The following is a 19,957-nucleotide window of genomic DNA, read 5'->3' on the forward strand; positions in this document are numbered from 1 at the left end:
CTAGTGCTTTTAATTTGTCTGAACTAGTTTTCTCAGCCTCTGAGAACATACTGTGCTCTTCGGTGTTGAGCAGCCTAGTTTAAGGCTCTCGTCTAGCATTTCATTCTCAAAGCAACTTGGAAAAAAACAAAGACTTTGTAAATCATTAATAAGCAATTTAAATGGAACATTTCAAACTTACTTGCTTTGGTTCAAGCATTTTTAGCTCAAAGACAGTTCTTGTGTATAAGGTTTTTATGGTTTTTTATTAAGCAGTTCTGTTAAGGGAAATAAAAAAGAGAAGAACTATGCAAATTGCCTGTAAACATTCCTCTCCAGGACCATAAATGCATTATAGTCAGTTCCGAGACATTTCTGTACTGGTACCCTGATGTCACAAGAGTGCCTATCCTTGTGCCTGCAAGTGAAGTGAAACTTTGGTTCCTTTTTGCTAATTCCATTTCTTGCTGTTTCACACCTATCGAGACTTCTTACTAACAGTAGCAGCCTTTTGTTGTGTAGATTGAGGTTGCCATAGTCATCAGTGTGGTTAGGTAATCTTACTTTGATAGAACATTCTTTCAGTTTTTTTCCAGTATTTTCTATTACTTCTAGAATGATGTGTGATGCTGCTGCCAACAGAGTCGTCAAAAATCAGCAGGCCTTAAAAATCCTTTGTCAGATATTTCACTTACATTTTTTCATGGCAGCACAGCTCATACCTCATTCACAGGTCAATAGTATTTCAGGAACAAGCACAAGATCTGCATGACTTTTGGTAAAAACACAAGCAAATTAAGCACAAAGTACTTCATAGAGCAATCTACCTGCTTGGCCTCTGCCTCAAAGCATGATGAGCTGATGAAGCAGTACTGCTCACAGTCTAGTAGTAGACATGCATCTTTAACATTTGGAGTGAAATACACTTTGTGTAAAGGTTATTCTGTAAATAACTTGCAGTTTTCCTAGCAATCTAACCTTATATGGTATGAGTTCCTGTAACAAAAGTTGAGGGCTTTTATTGAGGGGCTGATAGTAGCTTACTTTGTAGTAACTGAACATTTTTGAGACCTTATTTCTGTCGAGACAAAACAGATTATGTATCCGGTGAGCTGCTGGTCTTCTCTTCACCATTCTATGCAGATTTTTTTGAAGTGTGATAACTTTATTTAGGAATGTTGGAAATTCTTTAATAGCATGTTTTCAGGATTTTTAAAAATAACTGATATTTCTAAAGCTAAGTGCTTTAAGTAAACCTTCATACTCAAAGATCTTACAGAGTTTCTGTCTGAATCAGGTACTTCTGGTTTTTTTGTCATTTTATGTGGAGTTCTGTTGTTTGATGGGTGGGGTTTTCTGCTGGTTTTGGCTGTGATAGAGTTAATTTTCTTCACAGCAACTGGCATGGGGCAGTGTTTTGGTTTTCTGCTGAAAGCAGTGTTGATAATGAAGAGATGCTTGGCAATAGCCAAGCAACACTTGCACAGAACCAAAGTCTTTTCTACTCTTCTCACCACCGCACCAATGAGGAGGCTGGGAGTGCACAAGGGCTGGGAGGGGACACAGCCAGGACAGCTGACCCCAGCTGACCATAGGGATATTCCAGACCACATAGCATCGTGCTCAGCCTACAAAGTAGGGTGCAGATGAATGAAGAACGGACTTTTGCAGCTATGGCATTTGTCTGCCCAAGTAACCCCTATACATGATTCAGCTGTTTTTCCTGGAGATGGCTGAACACCACCTGCCCATGGGAAGCAGTGAATGAATTCCTTATTTCGATTTGCTTGCATGCACAGCTTTTCTGTGATAAATTGTCAGTATTTCAACCCATGAGTTTTCTCACTTTTATTCTTTTAACTCTTCCACCATGAGGGAGTAAGTGGCTGCAGGAGCTTTGTTGCCAGCCAGGGCTAAACCAAAACAGCTGTGTTTTTTTCCACTGGTTTTTGGGGTGGTTTTGTACCAATTGCTGCAGCAGCATTCTCTCCAAGAGCAAGTTTCCTCCAAAGCTTTGTTGGGGTTTTTATGTTGGTGTTGGTTTGGTGGGAATTGGATTCATGAGTTTTTTTAATTTAACTATATGCAAGATGCATCTGAGTTTTAGGATCATCTATACTGAAGCACTTCTGCCAGGTTAGTAGTGTTTAAGTTACTGGTTTATTCTGTTCAGGTGGACAAACTTGTAATGGAACTGGAACAGAACCGTAACCTTAGCAATACAATTGTACACATTGACATGGATGCCTTCTATGCAGCTGTGGAAATGAGAGACAATCCAGAGCTGAAGGAAAAACCTATAGCAGTGGGATCAATGAGTATGTTGGTAAGGCTGAATGTTAAGCTAATACAGAAATCAATTGCATGAATAAGCCTAATAAGCCATAAAATAATAGCATAAATATAAATAATAGCATAAATATAATGACAGTGTTTTATATGAAATATATATTAAATATGGAAAACCCAAAAATATTAAAGGAAACAGCAGCTCTTAGACTTGACCATGTAAGCTGGATTTTTCAGTGAAAAGTATATTAATGAAAACTTAAAGCATGTAAGCAGGTTGAAAGGGGAGGACATGAAATAAAAATGCATATAAACTCTTGGCTTTGTCAGTCTTTTCTGTATGGAGCTATATGAGAGCTTTATTATGTAATACTAAACTTAAAGAAAAGTTTGATTACTGAACACTAAACTTACTTAATCTCTCTTAAGTCTACCTCAAATTACCATGCTAGGAGATTCGGTGTGCGTGCAGCCATGCCTGGATTTATTGCTAAAAGGCTGTGTCCCCATCTAACTATAGTACCACTAAACTTTGAGAAATACGGCAAAGTGAGTAAAGAGGTAAGTCTGAAAGTGGTCTTCACCAAAAGTGAGTGTACTTATTTTTAGACTGTGTCAATAATATCAGTTCTAGATATTATGAAAAGTGATAATTTAAATATTAAAATCTTCAGTAATGCACCTTTAAACAAAAGTCTACCAAATATTGGCAAATGGCTTTTGGGCAAGGGAAAGAAAAAGGCTTGCACTTACCCAGTCTGACAATTCTATTGAAGTTAGTAGTGATGCTGATAAAAGTTTTGAAAATCTCTTGAGCTTTATTATTCTTAAAATCATGGAACATAATCTGATTACTAGGAAGTTGCAAGTACATGGAAACATGGAGATGATCATTTCATGCAATGCATAATCATATTTTTGAATACTAATTACGGGAGAGAAAAACAGAACATTACTGACCTATAAATGCAAATTAATTTTTTTAAAAATAAGGGATTTGATAGAGCAAAAGAAATAGGGAGAAAAGAAATAATTTTGCTTTAATGAATGTTAGTTATTATACCTAAAAGCCTGTTTAAAGAAAAAAAGGAAAAGAAGTCTTTTGTACATTTTAAATCAAATTATTGCATGACACAAGTCTCCTGACTTTAATAAAATTATGTCAACTCTTCTTTATTTTTATGAAGCCTCAGTCCCTTCACAAATACAAAGTAAGATCTTACTTGTTTTTTTTCTTTTCTGAAAAAAAAAAGGCATATATAAACATGCCATATTTCAGCATGTGTTTGAACTTCAGGATCTTGGATTTCATGATGCATATTTAACAATGTGTATTTCATTTGTTGTTTGATAGGGTAAAGTATTAAAGTGTTAGAGATTTGACTTAGATTTTTTTTTTTTACTTCTGGATTTTTAGTTATGTTTTTCTCTTGGGATTTGGATTGAAAATATTTAAATTTATTTTGTCTTTTAGAGTTCAGTAGTGAATCCTATCTTTATTCAGTTTCAGAAAGATGAAGTGCATATGGACAAATGTTATAATACCTAAGAACTTGACTCAGACTGGTAGGAAAAAACATGATACAGTCAGATCTTCTTCCAGGTTTAAAAAAAAAAAAAGAGAGAGAGGAGAGAAGGTAGAGCTTCTGTTTTGATGATTTATTTTATTATGATTCTTTCCAGAAAGATGGATTTATCACTAAGGATTTCCCAACAAGGTTTTGCCTGTGGCATTAACCATTGCTCTAAAATATTTTCTATAACTTCATTTTAATGTAATGTAAAACTTAGGATTTTGTTTGCTGGTGTTTTTTAACCTTTGTATATGTGATATCTGACACATTGAGCACAGAAAACGGCATCACTTTATCCACTTTGTTTTTGCTGTTTTTTGTCCTTAGAGTTTTATTCAGATTGTTACTGTAGTGTCAGTGAACCTAGTGGCTGTGAAGTTCTTATCCATTTACTTTAGTTGCCTTTGTCAAATACACTGCTCGAAATCTGTTTAGTTCTCATTTACTATTAATATCTCGCTACTTGGGGAAGCATTACTGTAATTTTACAGTATCAAGAAATAATTTGTACTGTCAGTATCTTTAAAATTTACTGATCTTCTGGAAGTTTCAGAGTACATTTGTTCATGTCCTAGTTTGTGTCAAGATCTGCTCTTACACTAACAAGGCATTAAACTTTCACTCTGTGTTTATCAAGGTTAGAGAAATACTGGTTGAATATGATCCCAATTTTATGCCTATGGGCCTAGACGAAGCCTACCTGAACATAACAGAGCACTTGGAGGAAAGGCTGAACTGGCCTGAAGATAGGAGAAGGTTCTTTTTTAATAGAGAAAGCACTACAGGAATAGGTAAGCAAATCACTCGCTTTTTGTGAGGTCACCTGTCACTGAGACAGAGTGTTTCTTTTAGGAATCTCAGGCAGAACCATGCCTAAGCTGAATTATAGCCCTTTAATTCAGGCTTTATTTCCCTTAGTAGGATTTCATTATTACAATAGTACAGAATTTATAATTCAAATGACACAGAGCTTCTACAAGCAGAATCAGTGCAGAGCAATCTATAAGTAGCAATATAAAGAATTTATAATACAATACAGCCTGGACTTGGGTGGATAGTGCACACAGTTTGCTGTATCAATATAAAAATCATAACCTACGCTCAAAAATCACAGAACATGAGTCACTCTTTCAATCCCCAGAGGATGCGGATGAAGGCAGAGGTGTCCATGGCCATTAGGATGTCCCAGGTCTCACTGACCACTGGTCCAAGATCCTCCTCAGGGCTCATCCCAGAATTAGATAAAAAGCTCTAGGGCTGCAGACAGACACCACTGTGGGGCTGCGGGCAGGCACTGCTGTGGGGCTGTGGGCAGACACTGCCCTGTGGGGCTGCGGGCAGACACTGCCCTGTGGGGCTGCGGGCAGGCACTGCTCTGTGGGGCTGCAGGCAGGCACTGCTGTGGGGCTGTGGGCAGACACTGCCCTGTGGGGCTGCGGGCAGACACTGCCCTGTGGGGCTGCGGGCAGGCACTGCCCTGTGGGGCTGCAGGCAGGCACTGCTGTGGGGCTGCGGGCAGACACTGCCCTGTGGGGCTGCGGGCAGGCACTGCTCTGTGGGGCTGCGGGGCAGACACTGCTCTGTGGGGCTGTGGGCAGGCACTGCTGTGGGGCTGCGGGCAGACACTGCCCTGTGGGGCTGTGGGCAGGCACTGCTCTGGGGCAGCAGGCAGACTCTGCTGTGGGGCTGCAGGCAGGCACTGCTCTGGGAGCTGCAGCTTCCCAGTATTGCAACAGGGTTGATCCACAGCACTGGGCTGGCCGGGTGTTGGGACATGCAGGCAGGCAAGGAGCGGAGTGAACACTGCAGCAGAGATTGGCTGCTCGGCTTGTGAAATGGCGTAAGACACTGTGACCGTATTGCATGAGATTGGCAGCAGGAGTTGCCTGTCATGTGCTTACAAGCTTCAGAAAAGCTGCATCCACTGAAAGTGTAGATACTTAAGTCCTCCCATATATTCCTCCAATTTAATTAGTGCACAGGTTAACTTTCTCTACTGCACACTTATGAATGAAATGTACACTGGTAAAATGTTTGAAAAGTGGTGCTAGGTTTTCTGAAACAAATGGTGTGGTTTAGGTCTGTATTACAACTCAGCTTGTTTTGGAAATAAGTAGAAGGAGTACTGCAGGATTTTGGTAATATTCAAATGTTACTGGGTTTCACTTTGCTCTGGAAGATGGAGGTGTAACCACATCCACAATTCTATATCCACTTGGGAATAATAGAAAAGAAGTAGTCATACAAGTGGTTGAATGGTACACAAACTGGTATATTTATACTCTCTGTATTCAATCGAGAGTGCACTACTATAGGAAAGTATTAATAAAATAGAAAACAACAAACTGGCATACTCTTTACAAAATCAATATCACTGATATGTAGTCATGTGCTTCTTCAAACTTGCCTGATACTTTTGTTCATCTGAAACACAAACAAGTGCTCAGAATGTGAAACTGTAATAGTAATGTTTGTAGAGTCAGACAAAGGACTGCTGACATTACTTGTTCTACTATGACTGCAGTTGATAATGAGAAGCTCACCAGGTTGATCATTCTAGAACTAGATATTCCAGAACCCTAATTTTATTTGGAGAATATTGAAAAAAAATCTGTGGAAGAGAGCATATGGCCTTCAGTCTGATATAAAACAAAATTAATGATAAAATCTTGATGGTTTTCTACAGCAACAGGCCATTCAACCTTTCACTTTTCTGTATGGTATGTCCAGCCTACTGGCCAACTGCTCCAATCTCAGCCAAGCTCAAATCACAGCAAAAATGAAGCAGTTACATCTCTCCATTTTTCAAACAAAAACAATGCAATTGCTTTTTCGAAACAAAAATAGAAAGAAATAAAACTGCTTATGAATGCTGAAGCCACTGAAGAAGGAAATCAGTCTATATGGATGTACTAATTGTTTGTGTTTCTGTCTAACTTAGATAAAGATGGTATGAATATGTCTGCCAAATTTAACAAAGCTGAAGTCTCTTCTTCACCAGTACTGTTTGAAGACGAGACATCTCTGATGGATGACAACCTTGAACAAAGAGGTCCATCAGTGGAAAACTCAGTTGTCTTTGGAACTTCTGCAGAGGAAGTTGTGAAGGAAATTCGCTTTAGGATTGAGCAGAAAACTCAACTGACTGCTAGTGCAGGTATTCAGATACATGAATAATAATTAATCTTTGTATTTCCATATTGTCTTCTACTTTCATCTCAGAGGGCATTAATTAAGAATTTAGCCTTGCCACAGCCTTCTTCTGCTACAAAAAAATACAAAAAAAATGTCTTTGAAGGTCTGCAAAGAATGTGACTTCCAATTATTTCAAGAGATGTCATGACTATTTTCTTTTCTACTCTTCTTTTAATCATTGAAACAGTTACATCATTTTTTTGCTTCTTTCTACTTGAAATATGAGTAAGGAAGAATGACAAGTACACTTGATCTAATCTTAGCATGGATGGTTATTCTAGGGCATCATGTAAATTGTTTTTGTCAGACTGTGGGTCATAATGGAACCTGTCACTGATTTCTAAACTGCTTTTAGTTTGAATAGGAGATCTGTGCTGTTATGTGTTTCTACCTTCACACTGTTCCTTTCTTAAAATGATATCAAAATTCATTAAAATGTTAGTCATAGAGAAGTAAATATATGCTGAAGTTAATGAACTCTTTAATAGCTTTTTAATATTTACTAATCAAATTCTATGTCTTGACTTCAGACAGCCCACCTTTAAGTCTCAGCTATTTTGATTGACTAAAACTAGTGTATATCTCTAGCCACTTAGTTTGGATGCCATCCAAAATGCTTTATGAACCAAGTCAGTGAGGTGTCAGGCACTGGTGAGCTTTATGAAACAGCCGCAGAAGGTCAGGAAAGTGTGGAATGTAAGCAGAGGCAAAGAAACAGCTAGTAAGAAGAAGCAGGATGAAACCACCTCCCGTGTACGTTATCTCCTGAATGATGACAGAAAAACAGTTTTGTTTACTGAAGTTTTGTCTTCTCAAGGATAAGTTAGTGTGTAGAAAACAGGCATAGCTTTTAAAAGTGCAAACAGGGATCTTAAAACCAAAAATTAAAAATAATTAAAAGGGTAACTGAAAAAATACTGATAATCAATAACAAATAGAGTTATTTCTACCATCTTGAATAATATGTTGTGTCAGTGAGCAAATGAAAATTTAGACCTCTAGGGCTGTAGGACAAAGTTATTCTTTCTTTTGCTAAACAAATTCCAGTGTTAATTTGTAAAAACAGTTACTTTGATAAAAAAGACCCATCCCTCCTAATTCCTCTAATGTCTGTGAAATTTTTATAAATTACTACAAGCCAATGGTAGCCCACAAAATAATAAAATTTATTCTGTTTTGTCAAAAAAAGTCTTTTTGCTGAAATACAAGGAAGAAAGGCCTCCTTCTTACTAGAAGTTCATTGTAACTACCACTGTAAGCATTTTCTTACTGTAATCACCATCATAAAAATATTGACTCATGTAACTGATGTTATTTTTAAGGACTTGGTATTTAACCCCTCTTGACTTACTAGTGCTTGTTGTATTACCCTGCTTATCTTAAAATAAGAAGTACACTTTATTTAAGTTATATTTTATCTATTACATGTATTTATGTTCTTTCAGGATGGTCACAAAATCTTTTTGTAGAATTGTGTCAAATCTGTTTGTTAATAATCGTAATTCTTTTCCTTATTTTAGTCTTTGCCAAGTGTATAGGCTACTCTTTGGCTTTTAAATATTGGATAGTTGAAATTAAACTTTGTCTTATGGTTTGTTTTTTTTTAATTTCCTTGTGTTTTTTGTTTGTTTTTAAGGAATAGCACCAAATACAATGCTAGCAAAAATGTGCAGTGATCGTAATAAACCTAACGGCCAATACAGAATTTCTCCTGAGAGACTAGCAGTGCTAGACTTCCTAAAAGATTTGCCCATTAGAAAGGTGAGAGAGACAATGGCATTTACTTTTCTGTCATGTAATGTTTATATGTTTTAGAAGCAAGATTTCTGCTGAAAAGATAGTTTTCTAGGTAATCTTCCATGTTGTGTTTGATTCAAATTGTTCTTGGTAATGGATCTACAAATGGAAATTTTCCACTATGATGTTACATTCTCTTTTCTAGGTGCCAGGTATTGGAAAAGTAACAGAGAAGATGTTAAAAGCCCTTGGAATTGTGACTTGCTCAGAACTTTACCACCAGAGGGCACTGCTTTCCCTTCTTTTTTCAGAAGTATCTTGGCGTAATTTCTTGGATATTTCCCTTGGTTTGGGCTCAACACACTTGGAGAAGTAAGCCATGTGTTTTTTTTCTTTCTGTGTTGACGTTTTTCTGAATGTTTCCTTGTCTCTGTTACATACTGAAATATTATTTAATTGGCAAATATTTTGGAAATACTCTTGTTTAATATATTTTTTAAGATGTTTGGTGTCTGTTATTGTTATACTTATGTTAAAGATGCAGTAGTCAAACATGAAAAAAAAAAGGTTTATACAGCCATGTCTATATATGAAATCCAAAAAGTTTTGTCAGGGAAGTTGTACATAAGTGTGTGCAAGATAGGATAACCTTATAATTATCAAAATAGCTGAACATAACTGAGGTGTCCTGAGCAGAGTTGTACACTCCCCTTTCTTCAAAAACAGTACACATTTATTGGTGTTTATGATTTTTGTATTAAAATGAAAATCACAAAGGTATTTGATCTTCTCTGGTGGTAAATTGCCAGGGAAGCTTCTGTGTCTCTTATCAGGATTATATATTTGGGTATTATGAACATGTGAATTTGGTGGAATAGAACTGAAGATTATTATGTCCTTCTTAATAAGAATCGTTTTTTATGGCTCCCTGTACTTTAATGGTTTTTAGCCTCCTTTTTAGGATGGGGGAAGTCAGTCTTAGTAGTGCATATACCTTTTCAACAATATTTGTTATTTCTAAGCCTGTCCTGGAGACAAACATGTTCTTCAAAAAAACTCGAAACAAAGCATTTTACTGTTTGTGCAACTAAGAGCCTTAATTAAGTACTGCATGTCTTATTAACTTAATTAAATTCCAGAATCTTATGCACTTTTGAAAGACCTATTCTGTATTATATCTGTAACTTCTCTGACAATAATCTTCCCTTTTTCCATTTGACTACAAAATAATATATGTAGTTAGCAGTTTGAATCACAGTAATGTGCTAGCACAAATTTTGGTGCTGGTTTTTTTCTATTCAGAGTATAAAAAATATTTTAAAAATATGTGGTAAGACTGATGTGGTGAAGGTGACTTGATAAAAGATAAAACACAGTTTTCAAAGTTTTTCTGTTAATATATAAACAGACCTTGGATAATTAGGATAAACAGACCTTTTATTTTATTTATAATTGTGTGCTCTTTCTTCTTATTCACCCCAGTTTGGTATTTTACAGCCTGGGATATCTCCCAGTACATTTTGAAAAAAAAAGGAGCATTTCAGAGGTCAGGGTTTTAATGGTTTTGATGTCTAAAATATTTTTTTTGTCAGCACCAACTTGATTTCAGTGATTTTAGTGTAGAGAAAACAAGCGCTTAACATATTAACACCTGTATCTTCAGTAAATAGTTCATTTTATAGTTTTTGTGTCAGACTATCATCTTAAGAAAATCTGACAGTACCAAATTTGTTATTTCCAATACTTACAAACAGAAGAGTGACCTAAAATGAAATTGCTCTGAGGGATCTCCTTATATGCAGAAGACTTATTAAAGGATACTCAATTAACACTGAAAAGAAAGAAAACAAAAAAAGCTTTAACACATCACCTTTATGCTGAATAATTATTTAGACTGAAAGCAAACTATTTCTCCAAATCCTCAGATAAAGGAAATATTCAAATATACATGTATGTACAGGATTCCAATAGCTGTGCTTCACAGTTATAGCTGAGACAGCACAAGATTTGTAGTTTGTTTTCATTTTAAATCAGACTCCCTCTGATATAAGAAGTGAATTTTGAGGAATTTTTTTGTTTGCTTTTTTAAACTTTTTTTATTTATGCAGACATCTATGACTGATCTATGTCTTTACTTAATCTATTAGCTCTCCTTTTTGCACTTGCTTAAACTTGATGTACAAGATTTGTAGAAAAAATTAACATCCAGACTTTATTGAAAAGACTTCTGTTAGTTATTTGAGCATAATTGGTTGACTCTGAGTTTATTGAAATAATAATGTTTCTACCTCAAGAAAGTATAGTTAACTTTTTTTCTCTTTAAAGGGATGGAGAAAGAAAAAGTATGAGCACTGAAAGGTATGTGTCTTTAATATTGAAAAATTTACATCAACCATTGGAATCACTAAATACTAAATATCAATGTATACTATTATCAGTCATATAATTTAATTCTATATTTATTTTTAAATCCACATATACAACAAGCTCACTAAACAAGATTCAAGCTTGCATTATTTTTTGTCCTTGGCTCCAGAACTCCATGGAGGTATTTTTGTCAGTTTGTGTGTGTTCTCTTATTATCCAATTCTGCTAGTGCCCTTAATGCATCAAATTGATCTTTAAGTCATAAGATAAGGCTTGAATTTTTGTATCTGTTTAAGCTTAATGTCAGTGTAGTAGCCTGCAGTCATATGTATTTCCTAACTAAAGTTTTTACCAGTGTAAAGTTCCTTAGGAAGGTAGTTAATGTTTTTAAAATTAGTTCTGCCAAGAGGATCTGTAAAGCCCTGTAATAATTATCCCTATTGTGTGTTTTCTTAGAAAAGGTGATAAGTAAAGATTCTTAGTCCTGTCATTTTGTGACTTAATAGCTGTGAGCAGCTTAAGTAAGCCCAATGCAATTTTGACACCATCATAGCTGAAAAATTGATGGCTTTAGTCTTGTGCTTGCAATTAGACAGCAAATCTGTATAGTACGTTTCTGTGTCGCTTTTTTTCTTCATTTTTTTCCTCAAAGGGACAATTTTAGACCAGAAATGTCTACAGGCTTCTGAGATCATGAAACTAGTTTATATGGAGAAAGAGACAACCCTGAAATAGCATTCTCTCTATCCTGTCCCTTCCAAGCCTTGAACTTTTACAACTTCTAAATCACTGCAGCATTATCTGAATAGCATTGAGGTGCTCCTTGGATAGCAGTGTGGGACCCACAGTAAAATCCTCATCCAATTAGTTGGGCAGCATGCAAACATTCTTACAGGAATGTGAATCATAATAGAGGATGTCTTTTGAGTACAATCAGGTAAACCTGATTATAACTTAGAGATTTGAAATCAATTCTAATTTTATTGACCTTACATTTGTAAATATAAAGGTTGACATGAAAGAATATATTTGTGAGACCTTTCCAAAGCATGTGCTGTCTGTAAGTTTTGCTTTTAATTTCTCTTAAAACCTTGACTAACTGAAGGTTGCTTTTCCTGTGATGTTACTACTGAAAAGCAAATGTACAACCAAAAGATAACACTGTAATTTCCCTCCTAAGGCACTCTAGCAAAGGCAGTTGGCAACATTTTTGGCAGAAAGATAGCTTTTCCTCCTCTGAGGCTAGACATAATTATCCTAGTTGGCATCTTTTTCTTAGCATCTGCATTATTTATTTCTGATTCTTGGCTCTGATGTTGACTTCCAGTTCCTGGCTTTCTTCTGATGTTATATAGTGCATACAAAGGAGATTAAATACAAATAACTTGGCTGGCTCTATGAATTCACTTACTGTTAGTATTCTGTCTTGCAAATACTTAAGCATTAATGACATTAAATCTGAATAATTTTCAGGTAGTGCATGAAAAATGAAAAAATATTTTATTATTTGAAGGGCCTTTCAAATATTTTGCAAATAAAATATTGCTATTAATAATCATTGTTCCTTGAAGTAAGAACTTGAACCTACATAACATTCTTCTGATCACAGTATTGTTTAACTGCATAAAAAATACTTTTAGATTGCAGACACTGAACATACTATAGGATTCAAACTGAAAAATTTTCATTGTATTTTTGTCTTAGAACATTCAGTGAAATAAACACAGCAGAAGACCAGTACAGCTTGTGTCGAGAACTCTGCAGAGATCTTGCTCAAGAGTTACAGAAAGAGGGACTTAAGGTATTTATATTATTCAGGTTACTTGCAAAAGAATGCTTTGCACTCCAACAATTCCATGCAGCTTTAGTATAAATGCTTTCAGCAGCATCATCATACCATGCAACCTATCTTCAGAAGTCTGCATTCTTTAATTTGCAGATATTTAGAATGACTTAGGCAGCATTTTGTTGTTGTGTGGGTGGCTATCTAACAATACATGTAGGATAAAAATTAAACAGAGTTTTGAAACTTGAAAAATTAATTGAATTATTTGGCATGTGAACATTTTATTCTAAAAGCAATGTTTATAAAGGAAGAGTAGAGCTGATTGTCTATAAGCCATGCTTTGCTCAATCCTGTAATACTAATATATTTAAAACACTGTTTCTTTCCCTTGTACATACATGATCCAGTCAATAGCCAGTTTTATATTTTAAGAATTTGATGTGTGCCAAACTTGCTGACACGTATTCACACAATTTGGTGATATCAATAGTAGAAACAGTCCCTTTATTTCTTCTCCCCCGATACCTGTTTTTCACTTGGAAAGAACAGTTCATATTTTCTTTGGTCTTATGGTAAAGCAGGGAATAATATTTAAGACCTAAAAGAATTGTTGTTAATCTTCTTCAGCCATAAATGATTGTCTCAAAAGAGGACAGGTTGAAAGGGAGATGATCAGCTAAGAAGGACAAAGGGATAAGCTTACAAAAGCACCAGAACAAAGAGATTGCTAGTTATTTACATTTGGATGGACGTGATAAATCACACAAATGGTTTGGGTGCTGCTGTGCCAGCATATACTGTGTGTGGCTCTGATAGCACTACACAGAAGGAAGTAAGTTTTCTATGAATCTGTAATGGGGTATCACTTCTGTGTTCATAAAGAGTTAGGATATCTGCACTGAAAATTTCTAGATAAGGAAATAATTTTTTTTAGATGGAATAGAAGTTGTGCCTGTAGCCAAAACATGAATTCAACTGAACATGCACTGGTGGCAGATGGTCTGCTAAGAACCACAGTCAAATGACCCAATTCAGAAAATTCGACTTTGGCAGAAATTTAGGGGCAAGTACAGAATCTTGCAGACAAATTCTTGGGAGTGCCTCTTGCTGTGCACAGATAACCACACAGTCTTCACTATGGCTTAAGGGCCCTTATATACATGCTACATAATAATTGTTTCCATGCCATATATGACATACATTTTTAACATTTTCTTTAAACTGTGGGGTTTTTTCTAGGGTAAAACTGTTACATTGAAGCTTAAGAATGTCAACTTCGAAGTTAAAACAAGAGCTTCAACTGTTCTGTCTTCTGTTGCTACTGAGGAGGAAATATTTACTGTTGCTAAAGATTTGTTAGGAACTGAAATAGATAGTGTTGCTCCTCACCCTCTACGGATAAGACTTATGGGTAAGATATTTCAAATTCATTCTTCCTTTTCAGAATTAGGAAAGCTTATAGTGTTTTGAAATAAAACACCAAACTTTAAAGTAAAACTGGTATAATTGCATTTATCCTTTTTCTATTACCATGGTAGTTTTTGCAAAGTGAAACAGATCTGTGCTGAAGGAGTAATAAGTAAAGTTTTACTAATGAGTGCTGAATGGTGAAGGTGACGTAGGAAGTTTTGCTAATTGAGGTACTTTTTTTATGCAACAGCAGTCACGTCGTCATGACAATAGAATCTTGACTCATAGCAGCCTTAATTCTGATGCTTTAGAAGAGCCTTTAAATCTGCTTTGCACCACAAAACCAGAAATGCCTACAGATCTGAAACCGCAGTGTTCTGCAGGAGATGTGAATATTTCTGGGAACAGTAAACTTTGTTTTGACCCTCAGATGTGTGTTTCAGGTGCTTATTCTGCTTGAAACATTTAGTGATATATAAAATTTCTTGTCCAAGGTATTCGAAAGTTCTGAAGAAAAATATATTTTGATGGGTAAAGTTCATGTAAAACTTTCAGACTGAATTCTGTGTAATTGTATTTATAGCTTCATGTTATAATGCTATCAGTTAAAACTTCAGGTTACTAAAATTCAGGTTATTAAATAATATGGTTGGGCTAGTGCTTGGGTCTGATAAAATTGTATTGACATTGTGATGCATTTGGAGGTAGTTTACCATCTTTTTAGAGATTAATTGTGCCTTTATTGAGTGAATGTATACCTCAAAAGGTGTTAACTAGGAGTTAGCATCAAGCTTTCATAAAACTGTTATTATAAATTTGTTTTCCATCATTAGGTGTACGAGTATCAGGCTTTCTAACTGAAGAAGAAAAGAAATACCAACAAAAAAGCATTACAAGTTTCTTAAAATCAGGAAAAGAAATTGGTTCTCTTAGGCTTCAGACAGAGAAGTCCAACCAAGAGTATTTCACAAAAAATTCACAAGCACCTCATAGAGGGAGTTTTTTTGATCAAAAGCGAGCAGCAAGACAATTAAACAGAGAGAATATTTCTCCAAATAAAAGCAGAGGTAAGCAGCTTTTTCATGATGACAAATCACCAGAAAATTTTGTGGAAGAAACAAAGAAAGTCACAGATTTACAGAATTCTAATGTTTGTAAGATCTTCACTTGTCCTGTTTGCTTTGAGAAGCAAAGCAGCAATAATTTGGAAGAACTTAATAGACACATTGACGAGTGCCTCAATAGGATGTGTGTTAAAGATACTGTGGAGATATCCAAGAATTACAGTTCAAGAGAAAATACACCTAATTTTCTTCCACAATTAAAAAATGAGTATGTTGATAAATGTCAAAAAAATAAAACAGATCAATTAGCAGGAACAGACCAGTCTGCAAGTGTATCTGAGAACTCTACTAACAGCAACACAGAAAAATTTGGTCAGATAATACCTGATAAATCTTCCAGAGAACGACAGCCTAGCAATCTCAGTGACATTGCTAGAAATGTCTGTCTGAAACAGTGCCTCTTCCCCAAAAGAATATCACAAGACAATGAAGATGATTTTGGCAAGACTGAACATACAGAAGGAGCTAGTTCATCCTGTTCCTTTGAAGCCAAAGAAGACACTGTTCTTGTTTGTCCAGTTTGTAATTCAGAACAGAAAACCACCAATCTTGTGTCATTTAACAGACATGTAGATGTCTGCTTAAATAAAGGCCTTATCCAGGAGCTAACAGAAAAAGAAAGACTTACAAAGACTTATAATATGGAAAACTTTAACAGAGCTTTCTCTGGTGAGTATATGCATTAGTATATATTTGATTATTAAAATTGTCTGCATTTGCAATTAAGATATTTTGACAATGGTATACTTTGAACTTTTTGGGACTTAGAATTTTTTTCTCAACAAGGTAATTTAAGTAAGGCCTATATAGGAGTGATTTTTTTTTAAAATTATCAAATTGATTTTCATGACAAACTAAATTTATGTTTATATTATTTTAGTTTGTCAGTGCCCTCCCAGTTGCCACAAAGGTGACATAGGAATTAGTGCTCATTTCTGGAAATTGTATGTTAGTTATACCTAACCATATTCAGAAAGGTGTTTGTAAGGCTGAAATGAAAATATCTTCAACCTAGATTGTTATAAATTCAGTTAACAAAAAGACTTCATTATGTCGTGTACTAGCAAAAAGAGGGAGATGAGAACTTGAGTTTAAAGGAAGAAACTTCCAAGTCTGTTTTATAGCTAATAAAATATATCACATAACTGCACCTGTAATGTGCCGCAGCAGTATAATTCTTGTTTTCTGAAGAAGTTTGTGTTTTTGACAAAGAGTTCATCTTCAACCAGATTAGAGTGCATGTGCAGGTAGCAAAGTATGGGCCTAAAGTAATCCCTAATCTATTTTGGGAACATTATAAAAAGAAATTCAAATGCTAGTGTGTTAGAATTTTCAGAATACAATTAAGACTCACAATAAGAATATTTTAAAATTTTCAAAGTGATACTGCTATTACATGTGTAAACAGGCTTTACTTGAAATTGAAGACTTACTTTAGGTGAAGGTTCTTTATTTCCCCCCTGCAGGATAAAAAAATTAAAAGTGTAATTTTCAACTACCACCTTGAAAATCAATTATATTATATATATATATGATATATATATATATAATATATATATATATGATATATATATATATAATATATATAATATATATATATATATATTACAGCTATTACAAGCTGTAATATATATATTACAAAAATATAAAAGCTATTACAAGGTTCAAGTAATCCCTTAAAATTCAATAGCCTAAAGGCTTTTTGGTTTTCTCTTTTAAAAATGGTAATATAAACTGCAGCATTCAAGCTGCAGATAATAAAATGCTATCTGCTTCTTGAAATAGATTAAATTTTTAAAAAGTTCTTCCATGTATATAATTTCTGAAGCATTCTTTCATTATTGGAGTAATTAATTTTGGTTGTTTTCAATTACTTTTAAGGAGATTTAAGCAAAGGACAGCAATGTACAAATCCATCACAAGGAGCAAAAAGGTAAGTGTTTTCTGGAAGTTTGAGTACACCACTTGTTTTAAAATAATGAAGTCTAGAAAGATATTCAGTGTTGTAAGACTTTTATTGGTATGCGTTGTGTATTTTAACCTCTTGCTGTTTTTTTTTTTTGTTCTTTGTTTAACTGTAGGTCTGGACTAACAGCTTCACAGTCAGTATCAAAAAAGGCCAAGTCAAGCAATTCCAAAAACACAATCAAAATGTTTTTTAAATGACTGTGTATCAACATGTTCTATATGAAGCATTTCATAGAGTTTTATAACTGCAAGGTAATTTAGCATTGGCAGTAGGCTGGATTCAGGTGCCAGTCATTTTGGAGCCATTATATATCTGTATAACAAGGACATGATGTCTGAGATAGAAGAAGAGGTAAAATAAAGGCTTTTTTCCTTTTCTTTCCTTTGGAGAATAATATTTCTTTCAAGAATCAAAATTTGCTAGCACTTTGATTTAGCCCCCTAGAACACAGTAATCATTAGCTAGGGTGCCCCATTTGTACTTGAAGGCCCTCTTCTCACACCTGAATTTGTCTTCTCTGTTGATTTTATTGTAAAAGTAAAATTATGAAATTAACTGTGTGGTAACAAAGAAGAGTTGAGTTGCTTGATTTCAGGTAACAAATATCTGTCTTTGTAGTAACACAGAAATGTATTAGTCTTGCAGTTACACAGGATAGGAACAAGAACTTAGAGCACTATCAAGCTTTCATTGTTGCTACTGAAAATTACTTCAGTAAGAGTTGATCTTAAGGACTCATGGTGAGATACACAACGACTTCACTTAATTAAAAATATGCTTAAAAATCTATTAAGAGAAGGATTCCTACAGACAATACTGTTTGATCTTTGGCCTTTCCAAAGAGGCTGAAAACTTCTTTACATTTTGAAGTTGTTACCAGTGAGTAGCACTAAAATTACTCTAAATAAAGGTTTCATGGTGCAATAAAAATGAATTATATGCAAAGAGAAGATAATGAACTTTTTTATTGTTTATCTATCTTTCTCTTTAAAACTATTTTGTATTTCTGAATAAAGTGTATTCTGTGAGTGCATAAATGAAAAGAGGAAATTAAGTGCAAATATTTAAAATGCTCTGTTTAGATTTTTTTCTGTTCACATCAAATTGTTTAAAGATATTTTAATATAATTAAATATTTATCTGACAAGTAATTTATTATAACAGCATATTTCTTAGAAATTATATGAACAGCCAAGCCCTGTATGAAATACAACTTGCTTTTTAACTGCAAAGTCTTTTAAAGAAGTGACTTGTAGAAGCATCTATTCTGTTGTTCAACTGTATTATTGGGATTTGCTTCCTTTTTAAGCAAACAAATGTATACATGGTATGTCTTAGATGCCTGAGCTCAGTTCAGAATATGCCCTCCTGTTTCCAGAATTTCTGGAATGATTACACCATTTCTACCTGCTTTATTTGTCAGATGCTGCTCTCTCATTTGAATTCATGTCAGTGCTCCCTTATCTGCTGGACTAGTTCAGACTGTAAATTGATTCAATCAACTTTTTCTAAACTGAGTCAGTGACTACTCAGCATGAGCTGTTCTGTTGACAGACATGGGAACTTTTGGTGTGAAAGACATAAAAGCAACTGAGGAAACATAAGACTGCCACTGCTGTTTAGAAGGTGAACACCTATCCCTTTTTTAGTTTGTATCTCTGATTCAATAAAGTGCAGAATCTAAGTATTACCTTGTCATTGTGTATATATCTTTAAAACATCTATTTTTACATAAGCATTACATAGCAAGAAGTAAGCTTCTCTTAAGTGCTTGAAAAAAAATCAATTAGTTGGCTTAACTAACTAGCTTAACTTTTGAGTAGCCCCAAAATTTGCCTTGCCATCTATTTAAAAAGGAAGTGTCATTGAATTATCCTAGTGTTACGAAAAGGTTGTAGATGTGTCAATATTAATATGAAAATAAAACTCATTGTGTGACTGTAAATTTTTTAGTACAATTCCATAGTGGGTTGACCTGGGCTGGATGCCAGGCAGCCACCAGAGCCACACCCACTCACCTCTGCAGGTGGACAGGGGAGAGAAAATATAATGAAGGGTTCATGAGTTGAGATAAGGACCAGGAGAAATCACTCATCAAATACCACCATGGGCTAAGCAGACTCTAATTAGAGATATTAAATGAATTTATTACTAAAATAAATGACAACAGGATAAGAAGTAAAAGACTAAAAAATCTTCCCCCTCATCCTTCCCTCCTTCCCACCTCTACCTCTTCGCCCAGTGGGACACAGAGACAAGGAACAAGGGTTATGTCCTCACAAGCTTTTCCTGCTCACACGGTATTTCCCCTTCTCCAACATACGGGATTCCTCCCATAGGAGACAGTTCGCAATCAACTTCAGCGCGAGTCCATGCCATGGGCAACAGCTCTCTATGAACTGCTGTAGTGTGGGTCACTCTTGCATGGGGTGCAGTCCTCCAAGGACATTTGTCCATCAAACCCAGTACAAAATTGTGTGTGTTTACTGATTAACAAGTCCTTTTCCGCCCCGACTTCTTAGAGTTT

General features: G+C 35.1%; 1 protein-coding gene across 4 annotated transcripts in view; it reads left to right on the forward strand.

Annotated features, from left to right (window-relative positions):
- The window catches only part of POLK (DNA polymerase kappa), a 32,552-nt gene extending 13,435 nt beyond the window's left edge, over positions 1–19,117 (forward strand). For 3 of the 4 annotated variants that reach the window (XM_056513353.1, XM_056513354.1, XM_056513355.1), the window contains exons 4-15: positions 2,153–2,305; positions 2,698–2,829; positions 4,480–4,633; positions 6,784–6,999; positions 8,674–8,798; positions 8,980–9,146; positions 11,100–11,132; positions 12,846–12,942; positions 14,167–14,338; positions 15,171–16,130; positions 17,343–17,394; positions 17,543–19,117. In XM_056513353.1, coding sequence (XP_056369328.1) covers positions 2,153–2,305; positions 2,698–2,829; positions 4,480–4,633; positions 6,784–6,999; positions 8,674–8,798; positions 8,980–9,146; positions 11,100–11,132; positions 12,846–12,942; positions 14,167–14,338; positions 15,171–16,130; positions 17,343–17,394; positions 17,543–17,627 — 2,346 coding nt within the window. In that variant the 3' untranslated portion in view covers positions 17,628–19,117. The remainder of the gene's footprint in view (positions 1–2,152; positions 2,306–2,697; positions 2,830–4,479; positions 4,634–6,783; positions 7,000–8,673; positions 8,799–8,979; positions 9,147–11,099; positions 11,133–12,845; positions 12,943–14,166; positions 14,339–15,170; positions 16,131–17,342; positions 17,395–17,542) is intronic. The other variant, XM_056513356.1, reaches the window with a different exon arrangement.
- The last annotated feature ends 840 nt before the right edge of the window (positions 19,118–19,957 follow it).

The sequence above is a fragment of the Oenanthe melanoleuca genome, chromosome Z, assembly GCF_029582105.1.
Source record: "Oenanthe melanoleuca isolate GR-GAL-2019-014 chromosome Z, OMel1.0, whole genome shotgun sequence".
In the NCBI taxonomy this organism is placed as follows: domain Eukaryota; kingdom Metazoa; phylum Chordata; class Aves; order Passeriformes; family Muscicapidae; genus Oenanthe; species Oenanthe melanoleuca.